Below are 11186 nucleotides of genomic sequence, written 5' to 3'. Positions count from 1 at the left end.
AATGCATCATTATTATACATTGTTTGAGGCATGTAATTGAGATCTAAAATGTGGTTTTCAAGAATTATCATCTCATATGAAGGACAAATGATTAAGTCAACAGGGTTGAGCTTTTACCTCTGAGGTGGCAACGACACACTATTCCCAGATATATGAATCCCATGCTTCTTATGAAACAATTCATCACCCTGAAAATTGCAGCACAGTAGTCAGTACCAGACAATACAAGATCCCTAAAATTTTCAAAGTGAAAACCAAAACCAAAGTGACAATACAGGGTTTATCAGTTGACTTCTACTTCTCAGCACTGCTTTCTTTCATATATGTCAACACATATGAGCCTGGTGATAAGGATGAATCAGAGCTTTCTAATTTCTCAGAAAAGTACAACAATTGAGCAATCAAACTCTTTTGTGATTCAAGAGTGTTTTCTGTTGTTTCATCTATAGCCACTTGGATAAACAAACTAACCAATGAAGCAGTTCTCATTCAATTTATCAATTCTGATATCACCAGTGTAATTTATCGACAATTACACGCATCTGTTTAGTGTAATTGAGAGTTACATGTGTCTATCTAGTGTAACTGAGAGTTACACATGCATCTGACTTGTGTATTCAGCGTCAACTCCAGTTCCAGCGAGACCATTACCACGTTTAAGCAATTATATTTTATGAAGTTATCTGAAACCTGAAATATAACAACAAGCAATCAATATTTATACGATTAAAATGAACAGTACATACAACAATGTATATTTCAGTTTCAAGCATCTGACTAGTGTAGCTAGCAGTTACACATGCATCTGAATTGTGTAACTGAGAGTTACACATGCATATAACATGTGTAACTAGGAGATACACATGCATCTGGCTTGTGTAACTTTCAGTTACACATGCATATAACTAGTGTAACTAAGAGTTACACTTGCATATGGAATATGCCATTTAAAGTGGAACGTTATTCCTACTAACCTTGTTTTTCAGATTGACCAAGACTCGCAGATGGTTCTCAGTACCACCGGAAACAAGGTCATATCCCAATGCGTTCAAGGTTCAAGAGTTAACATGTCATAACATAAGAAAATAAACGTTAAGAGAGAGCATGGTACGTATTAGTTTTTAATTTTAAAGGAATATAACCATGTAAAAGCCTTACTTCCACAAACTGTGAGCAATTTTTGAGAACATGTTCTTGATATTAGTTCAACCTAATCGACCATCAATTGATCTAAAAAAAGCTAGTGTCTTGTCAGTGCGCACAAAAAACGTCGAGACCTGCATAGACATCAATTGATCCAAAAAAGGCTACAACTATTCAAATTATTGTCATAAAAATATTAAGATGCCATAGTCTAAACATTCCAAAAAAAAAACATGTGTATTCAGCTGGTATACATACAAAATGCATGTGTAATTGGGAGTTATATATGCATATGGCATGTGTAATTGTGAGTTACACATGCACCCGTAATACACAAACTACTCAAAAAGTGAAAACAAATAACACTTTTCTGATCAATTAAAGGAGATTAATCAGTTTGTCTTACTACAACATATGGGACATAAGTATCCAAAGTATTGATATCATGAAGAATATGTATTAGCAGTTTAACACGGATATCAGTAAATGGAGAGATCTGTTTTGTGCAAGGCGTATGACATAAATGATAGAGAATAAATCGCGTTTTCGGTACAAGCAACAGAAGTAGGGAAACTTACTGTTTTCAGTGTACCCTTCATATGAAGGAACCTTCCATCCTGAGAAAGGAACCAGGAAAGGAGCTTTAAGATACATAGCTCAAATAACACTGTTTTGCCGCTTCCAGTTGGCGCCAAAATGACCATGTTCATGTCAGAGAAGTAACAACCAGAAAAGCGCTCACTCTGCAACGAATTGAAATACCTGCATCCGCAAGAATAAGATAAACTATTATAACACCTTACTAGTTCAGATCAAGCAAACCCGAAGCTGAAAAAGTATATAACAACGGCGTATCCTCACCTCAGGAGTGGCTACAGAATTACAGACTCAACAAAGTAAATTTGACACTCAGCAATTCCGCCGACCACCTAATCTGCCACTTATACCTATACCTCCAACATTCACACCTTAGCTCCAACTCCAACACCACCACCGGCTCCAAAGCATGCACCTATACCACCACCGGAACTTATTAACCATAGAAGATCCTTCATACAAATAATTTCACTAACATAAAGATAAAAAAAAATATTACTCAAGACGAACACGCTAACTGAAACAGTTGGGTTTCATGGTGCTTAGCAGGTACACATGTAATGGCTTGTGTAAACGGCAGTTACACATGCATATGACTTGTGTAATCTCCGGTTACACATCCATATGTCTTGTGTAATATCCCGTTACACATCCATATGCTTGTGTAATATCCAGTTACACATGCATATGCTTGTGTACTCAGAGCATATAAATTATCTACATGAGCGCTAGAAGCAGTGATATGACATAGAGCTACTCAATAAATAAGATAAAATGACACTTACAACATATGATGTATCTCAGCTGCAGCTTTCTCCTTCTCACCTGCAACATTACATCCAAGCCACAAATAGCACAACCACATCTCCATCTATAACTCACAGTAACATATTCATTCAAATCCAATGCTAGCCTGCATTTTTGCCTTAGTCACCATCATATCTTCACTCCCTTCTTCTGTAAATTTCATTTACAACCAACCATATCACCACCACTAATTTACAATAAATAATACTAGGATAACAAATTCGATTTCATTGACAGAGATACATCAAACTATATAGAATTAGAAGTAAAGTACACAAGATTAAGCAATTCAATCAAAGTTTATAAAATTCATAACAAATACATGGGTAATAGAGATGATGATTCGCTGATTTCGAATCTGAACACCAATTTTCAGTCAAGTCTTAAGATAAACATATCGATTGATATTCAGTAAGGAAACCTAGAAAAAAAATTGTAACATCTTTCAATATTTTCATCTTAAAAAGCTAAAAAACGATTAAACTGTAACAGATCTGAACTTTGATCATGAGTTCATAGATAAAATTCAGTGAAATCATAACTTCGAAGATTTCGAGAGAAAAAATTCAAAATTAATAACATATAACTTCAATTGAATTATGAGATAATGAAAAATGAAGCTTATCTGCACGTCGATTTGATTTCGTAGATGAATCTTCAGATGCAGGATTAAACAAATCATCTTCATCTTCCATATGATCTATCTTTTGATCATATGCAATCGATCTTTGACATAAGTGAAATAACAGAGGCATAGACGAAGAAGATGTGATAGATCGTCGTTGTTGCAGTCGAAGATTTGGATGAAGACGAAGAAGATTTGATGCAGTCGAAAATGAATCTCAGGAACCCAAGAAACCATTGTTCTACAACAGAGAGAGATAAAGATGAAAGAGAAAGAGAATAGAGAAATGAAAAGAAGCTTCTGGGATTCCCTTGTATAAATACTAAAGGGCAATGTTGCCATTATTAAAGTTCGGAATAATTAATTATGGGCCTGATCTAAAGATAATTTGATTTTTCGGGCCTAGTAATATCATTTTATGAAAGTGTGGAGTTGAGGGTGGAGGATCCATTTTGTGGGGCTTCTATATGTTTGAACCCATATAGTAGGGGGTTCTAGTATTTTTCACTTTTCTTATTTAGTTAATTTACAGATTTCAATAGGACATCAATATTCTTTCCAAATCCTTTGAAGTTTCATAATTTATAGAAACTCCTTTACACTGTACACAGAAGATGGTACAGGAAACACTTTAAAGATCTAGCCAAAACGATGAATTTGGAAATGCAATGGTTTTTTAGTTCATCTTCCCTAAACTCATTCTATTTTACATTTTGTTATTGCTTATTACCTGTACTATCTTTCCTTCGGCATGTTAAAAGAAAATGTAAAACAAAGTTCCTATGAGACAATTCAAAGATCAAACACTTCAACTAGCTACATCCATAACTTATAAAAATCCCTTGCTTACTCGTGTTACAATTTAGTCATATATCCACGTACAAGCATGAGTATCAAAGAACAGTTGAAATAAGAAAACTAAAAGTTGAGCCTCCACAGTAAGAACACGTCCAAAGTAGACCTGTTCTTGTAGTTCTCTTCTTTCAGTACATCACATATATATTCTAAATCCAAAAACTAATGTACTATGAATCAATTGGCATTACGCGCGATGAATCACATATTCTATTTCATCTATATTCTTGTTCCCACAGGTACTTTTGCGCGCATGGATTATGCGAATTTTGTCCTCTTCGCAATTGCTCCTTCAAGCGCGTAAACATGCACAAAACAAACCAATATTGTTATTTGTTCAAATCAAAAGCTATTGAACCTTGACAATATAATCAAGTTAATTAAATACCTGCAAGAGTTCAACCATGATGTTAGGCTGTTGTCGATAAGGATCAAAAGGAATATAGCCTCCAGTATAGTATTGCCGGTACACACATTAACATACAAATGTTATTTTTTACATTCCACAACGATTATCAAATAGGACATGTAAAAAGATGGTTCAGAAGAATTATAATACCGGCATAGTATGTAATGGTGACGGTGTTGGTATCGGTACTACATTATTGTTCGCACACATGGTTCCAAAAAGCGCAGTAGGTTCCTAGAGATAAAATGAACCATTAATAATGGTTTTCAGATGCTTTTAAATACTTTATGTAAGGTCAAATAATAAATAGTACCTGCACCATTTGAGAGCTTGCTTTGGGAATTATGAACAACCTTCTGAGAATTGCTTTTAGGATCCATCGTTTTGCGAGGTCATTTTTTGTTTGTAGTCTGCACAACTCTTTGTAACGTCTTAGTATCTTCTCTTTTGAGTCAATTCTGCCTCCAGAATTTGAACTTGATTTCGCACTCCCAGATTTGATGGCTTTTGTCCACCTCTTCAATATATGTTGCTCAGGAATACTCTTGATATTTTTCAAAGATAGAACTTTCAATGCATGTGAACATAGGTAACCAACAAATTCAAATTTTCGGCAACTGCATGAAATATTATTATCCATTAAGTCAAAGATTACCGTACGATGATAATTTTTCCCATGAGGAATAACTCCATAAGTACTCTCTGTCTCATTTTCACTAATAACAGTCAAGGCACAATCATGAGCTCTACATAGCTCTTTCTGAAACAATGTGAATATTGCCGGCGTGTAAATCTTAGCGGCATGTCTCAGAATTTTCACCGGAAACGACATTGCAGGGTAACTTTGACTAGCTTTAAAGTCCATATCCAATTCTTGGTAATGGCGGTTTTCTAACACTCTTTCAAAATTTTTGAAAAACCGCAATAAATCATACTTGTAACTAATGTACTGTTTTAAAGAACTATTCAAACTTTCACTGCGTTGAGTGGTAGTAATTTCTGCACAAAAAGTATCTCGCCCATAAACCAATGCCCATTTTTCTCTTATTTCAAATAACTCTTTCAACCACTTGTTGTCATGAAGACCATATTTTTCGAGCGTCGTCTTCCATGCATTTACAAATTCTTCTTCATCCTCATAATCGTATACACAATTAGTAAAATCATCTGTAAAGTCCTTAAACTCTTGAAATACATGGCTAAGATGCTTTGCAGCATTTTGATATATGTGCCAAATACATAACCGATGACATGATTCTGGCCATTGCGAAGCTAATGCTTTATCCATTGCTGCATCTTGATCAGTGAAAATAGTTTTTGGCTTCTTACCTGACATAGTTTTAGCGAAAGTATCAAACAACCACATAAAGGCTTCTCCAGTCTCATCATACAATAATGCCGCACCAAATATAACTGATTGCTTATGATAGTTTACTCCAACAAACATAGAAAAAGGTCTCCCATCTTTGTTTTTCCTGTGGGTTGTGTCGAAAGATACCACATCGCCGAAGTATTCATAATCCACCATCATCCTTGCATCAGCCCAAAATATGTTAGTTATCAAATCATCCTCATCTACTTGTATAGCATAAACAAAATTTGGATCAGTTAATTGCATATTCTGTAGATATTCTATCACACCACCTGTATCTCCTACTTTCATTTGTATCATTCGCTTGGAACGCAAATAATTTCTATAGTCTACAGGTATAAACTCGAGATTTCGGCGACTACCGGCTTGTCTACTCATAAATTCAACAGTTTCTCTAGGAGCGATTCCTGAAGCATCAGCCATATCAGCCTGTGTTGTATGCACAACACTCATTTTTTTGTGAGATCTAAAGAAATGGGTCTTACTAGGAGTTGTAGTGGCGTGTGTGATGCGCGGAAAATTCAACGATACAATACTTATTGGTTGTTGTACAACTAATTTTCATCCTCGCTAAGCAATCAAATCTTGTCTCTGCACGATGAACCTTAACATTAACATCACGTTTGTCTACACCACGCTTACCATCAGCTGAACAAACATAAAGTCTGTTTATCAACCTTCTTTTACTGGAAAAATGTGCTTTACTCTTTCGAATACTAAATCCAAAATTGTATGCATATGAATTGTAAAATGTATACGCATCTTCTTCGGTTTCAAACTTCATTCCAATTACTGGAATTTGTTCTTTCTGTAATTTTGAGTGAACCAAATCTACTCGGTTACTAGCATAGGTTGTATCGATATTATGATCATTGCATTCGTCATCTAAAGAATTATTAAAATCTGTACCATTATCAAAATTTACTCTGGGACAAGTTTGAACACCATCTCCCACCCGATCATTCTCAGAGTTCGAAGCCTACAAAAGAATTGATAAAAACTAAACAAATCGATACAAAATTTATCTAATAAGACGATAAAAAAAATCAAAAAGTAAAGGCACTTGCATACCTGCCAACATTCCATAGTGCGATTTAAGATGCAAGCGTGATAATCAAAAATAGATGATGAACTAAAAATACCCTAATTGATTTGGGGAACACTGTATACGGAAGGAGTTCTTATCGAACTTCGTTGGATTTGGAAAGAATATTGATTTCCTATTGAAATCTGTGAATTGACTAAATAAGAAAACGAAATATTTATCTAAACAGTAACTTAAAGTTGATTCCACGTGTTGGTTTTTTAGCGGACGGGATAGAGGACAGGGGAAATCAGTCACATAGGATCTGGACGCATCATCCACCATCTTCTAATCGTCATCACCAGATTTACCACCAACTTCTCAGCCACCATCTGACCATCTTCTAATCTTCCTTTTCTATTTACTGCAAGTCTGCAACAGCCAACAGGTAATAACAACTAATAATAGTTAGGGTTTTTGAAAAGAATTATAAACAGATGTACCCCTATGTTTTCACCCGATTTAAATAAGTACCCCCGTTTTTTTCACATTTACAAATATGCCTCTGTTGGATGTTTTCCATCCAAAAACGTTAGAAAAGTCAATTTCTCGTCACATGGTCAATTTATCGTGAGAAATTGATCCCACGTGTTTGTTTCCGAGATGAGAAAATCAGGCCACATATATGTTTACCACGTGTACCACGTGCAAAGATCTCGGTCACACATCTGGGTCTAGGAGATCTCGTTGAAAATCAAGGGTTCAGATTTAGTGAAAACGAAACTCATTCTCTTATTTTCTTCTTCTCTTTCTTTTATCCTATGTTCTTCTTCTTTTTTTCTCTGTCGAACTCTGTTCTTAAGAAGTGAGTTGTTTTCGTGTGAGTTATTCATAGAAACTTGTTAGTAAGTTGTTATGAAAGGGGAGATGTTTATTCTGTCGTTGAATTAGATCGTGAAGAAAAGAAAAAGATGATTTAGATATTGAATTGAGGTTAGGGTTTCTGGAATTAGGGTTCTTGTAGAACTGATGATGATAAAGTGACATTCTTGGATGAAGAGAAGAGGGGTTGTTGTTGATTTGATGAAATGAAGCTATTCTGATGCTGAATCGAAATCAGGTAACTTTGGGTTTTATTAATTCGGGAGTTTATTGTTTGATTTGATTGATTGGTGAGATGGGTTTCAGTAAAATTGGTTGTACTGAAAACGAAACTATGAATTGAAGATGAACCCAGATTTCATTTTAGTTGAATTTCAGTTTAATCGTGTTTGATTAGTAGTTCATTCAAGTAAGGGTTATCACTGAAACTGTGAAAAATTTCTTGGATCATAGGATTTTTTTAATTCCCATTTTACCCCTATAAAAGGAAGAAATCTTTGTAGGTTGATCCATAGGTGTTTTAAGATTCAGATTAGCAGTGATCTAGTACTTGTTCTGGGGCAGTGGCCAGTGAATTTTGATCTGGCATGCTGCAAAGGATGCACCATCATGAGGATTTAAGGTGTCTAAATGGGTGTGGCGTGGCTGGCACGACTCTTTAGTGTCATGTAAACTTATTTGACATCTATTTTGATGCCCGATATGCTTTTTGTTATTGTTAGGTGATTGCGGAAGTAGCAGAAGCGTCGATTGAAGATTATGAGACTGGCATGCAAGGTTGCAATGAAGCTGCAAAGATATGGATGCAGGTTAGATTATTGTTTTTTGTTGCTTAGAAGTTTAGATTTAATTGAGCTTTCAAAAATCATGTGTCGTACATGCTTCCCTGTTCTGCAAGAACCATGTGCTGCAATGTTGAACTGCATGACATCTTAACCTCAGTTGCACGTGGTTAAGATGTCATTTTGTTTGCTTGGGGGAGGTGTTGGAGCCCAAATATCAATAGTTGAGAAAAGTTTAAGGTTTTTTTATTTTTTTGTAGCATGCAAGTGAATGCTGCTTTCGGATATCATTTCTGCCAATTTTTGTAATACTACTATTATTCTACTGATTTGTCATATTTTTATGCTACTTTACTTCTATTAATCTCTACCTCTGATTTTGTTAAATCGCACCTTCATTTTACTGTCCGGAAAAACAACCATATTCTCAGGCTTGAAGGTTCTTCTAATAGGGGTCTTTACCTCGAGGTACTTTACTCCGTTGATTATGATTCATTAACATCGCCAGTCTGTGAAATTAAAGATGGTGATATTGAAATGGATTACCCAGCCACGTGTACAAAGCTTACGTGGCAGAATAGACGAGTTGGATAGTGAGGTGGACGATTTAACTGCTGACATGGAGGTTAACTATCCGTTAGCCGTTTTTTCAAAATAACGGTCAAAACAGGAGTACATTTGTAAAAGTGAAAAAAACGGGGGTACATTTGTATGCGCACAAAAAAATAGGGGTACATCTGCATTTCACCCTTTTGAAAACTAATTAGTTTTTGTTCAATTCTATTTAATTCTTGTTGATTTCTTTAGATTTGAAACTGATTGTAATCTTTTGATTTTTGATTTTAGGGTTTTGGAATTTCTGGTGTGGTTCATAACTTCATATGGACCGATCGTTCGGTCAACAACAAACAACAACAGGTAAACAATAATATTGAATCTATTGATGCATCACACATGTTCTGATTTGTTCTGTTGATGAATCTAATTTTTGATTTTAGGGTTTTGATGCATCTGAACTGAATGTATTTATGTTAGATTTTGTTTTTTATTTTGAGTGATAGGTTTTCTGATTTACTCAACAACATGAGTGTGATTGGTTTCATAACATGAGTGTGTGAATGCTATAATGTTGGCCCTGTTATACTTTCATAGATGTCCAGTGTATATATTCATGGCTTTTGTGTTGGTTTATGAATGTAAGTTAGGGTTTGACATGGTTTAGGAGCTGTCAGTTTAACACTTTAACTTGTATTTTCATTTCATATGGATGCAAATACAACTCAAAGTCAAGCTGCAAATGAAGTTGGTTCCTCTATTCACCCAACATTTGTACCTGCACCAACTGCTAATGCTCAACAAGCTACACCAGGGGATCCAACCGAAGATACAACTGCTGCTGGTGATGTAGCCGCGAAGCCGAAAGTCATTTCAAAAGTTTGGGAAGATTTTATAAGGATAGATGGAGAATGGGCACAATGTAAGCATTGTACCAAGAAATTTAAAGCCGGGAGTCAAAAGAACGATACTTCTAGATCACGGAAACATTTGAGGCTTTGCTCTGTTGTCAAAGCTGGTTACAGAACCCATTGATCTTGATCTTCTAGCTGTTTTTTGCTTTGCTTTCTGTTTTTTATTTAAGTCTTAAACAGTTGAAGTTGTTGACCTTGGAACTTTGAATATTTTCTTGCTTTGATTTCTTTTTTTATAATTTTACACATGCTACAGGTAAAGAACCGGTCCCATCCCGTCCCGTACCGAGTTAAACAGGTATAGGTTCTGTCCGGTCCCGTACTTCATAGGTACAGGTACAAATACACATGTACAGGTACCGAATATAGGGAGGTACATGTACTGAGCTAGGCAAAAACCCGTACCATGTGCAGCCCTAGTTATATTAGATGGCGCACATATCTTTTCTGTTACTACATACACAAATACATGTATGTATCTAGGAATTCTTAAGCTACTAGTGAAATTTTGATGTTTTGTACAGATATAAAAAACATTAGGTATAGTAGAAGATAATCTATCAGTTTAGTTTCTTTCCAACAAATCACAATGTTATCGAACGTTAATAAAAGAACTTATATGGATGATATAATTTGTGTAGCAATATTTGTAATTCTTTAATATAATATTGATTATTCATATATGGAGGTACATCCTTAAGGTGGAACTGAAAAAAATCATTAGTATTAAAATGTAAAAGTTATTACTATTTATAATGGCGCAAAGTGGGACCATGATTTTTTATTAATATGTAGAGGTTATTAATATATGGAGTATCAATATATAAAGATTATTGTGACGCCCCAATTACTAAACCTGCTTAGCTAATATGATTACAATCTAATTGAAGCATTATAACTAGATTATTGACTTTAAGATCCTAATTGCATAAAGTGTTAAAATCAAACCCAAACTCTCTGAATACTGTATAAATGAAAATCTCTCCAGTGATATACATATATTAATATGTTGTTTACAAAATAAGAAAGAATACATGTAGTAAAAGATATACAACAAACATTAGAATCGACAAGGCTCTAAGCTAGGAAACATATATCTTCAAACACTCAATTTCTTCTGATTACTGAAAACTGAAGTGGGAACAAGTGAGCACATCATCCCAAAAGGGTGCTTAATGGAAACAAATAACTATCAAGTAATCACTAACATGCTTCACAGTT

At 34.9% G+C, this 11186-nt stretch overlaps 1 protein-coding gene and 2 long non-coding RNA genes across 6 annotated transcripts; 1 reads left to right on the top strand and 2 right to left on the bottom strand.

Moving 5' to 3' along the window:
* Positions 1 to 1200: 1200 nt before the first annotated feature.
* Positions 1201 to 2144, bottom strand: LOC113330553. The gene is made up of 3 exons (XR_003350312.1): positions 2005 to 2144; positions 1722 to 1905; positions 1201 to 1277 (listed from the first exon to the last, which is right to left on the bottom strand). It is a non-coding gene; the product is annotated as an uncharacterized LOC113330553 (long non-coding RNA).
* Positions 2145 to 3969: 1825 nt separating this feature from the next.
* On the bottom strand, positions 3970 to 7023 carry LOC113330678 (protein FAR1-RELATED SEQUENCE 5-like). 3 transcript variants are annotated; one of them, XM_026577503.1, is made up of 6 exons: positions 6880 to 7023; positions 6718 to 6787; positions 4750 to 5968; positions 4587 to 4670; positions 4416 to 4474; positions 3970 to 4317 (listed from the first exon to the last, which is right to left on the bottom strand). In XM_026577503.1, the coding sequence occupies exons 3-6, from the start codon at positions 5965 to 5967 to the stop codon at positions 4215 to 4217; spliced, it is 1464 nt and encodes a 487-aa protein (XP_026433288.1). In that variant the 5' UTR covers position 5968; positions 6718 to 6787; positions 6880 to 7023; the 3' UTR covers positions 3970 to 4214. The 3 variants fall into 3 exon arrangements, with proteins under 3 accessions (XP_026433288.1, XP_026433286.1, XP_026433287.1); XM_026577501.1 differs by having other exon boundaries at positions 4750 to 6787; XM_026577502.1 differs by lacking the exon at positions 4416 to 4474 and having other exon boundaries at positions 4183 to 4317; positions 4750 to 6787.
* A 661-nt stretch (positions 7024 to 7684) lies between these two features.
* LOC113330703 lies at positions 7685 to 10189 on the top strand. 2 transcript variants are annotated; one of them, XR_003350442.1, is made up of 5 exons: positions 7685 to 7952; positions 8437 to 8523; positions 8928 to 9227; positions 9343 to 9414; positions 9783 to 10189. It is a non-coding gene; the product is annotated as an uncharacterized LOC113330703 (long non-coding RNA). The 2 variants fall into 2 exon arrangements; XR_003350441.1 differs by having other exon boundaries at positions 8437 to 9227.
* The last annotated feature ends 997 nt before the right edge of the window (positions 10190 to 11186 follow it).

Source organism: Papaver somniferum, unplaced genomic scaffold (genome assembly GCF_003573695.1).
Source record: "Papaver somniferum cultivar HN1 unplaced genomic scaffold, ASM357369v1 unplaced-scaffold_118, whole genome shotgun sequence".
Taxonomy (NCBI): domain Eukaryota; kingdom Viridiplantae; phylum Streptophyta; class Magnoliopsida; order Ranunculales; family Papaveraceae; genus Papaver; species Papaver somniferum.
This window is presented reverse-complemented; position numbering and strand designations above follow the sequence as displayed.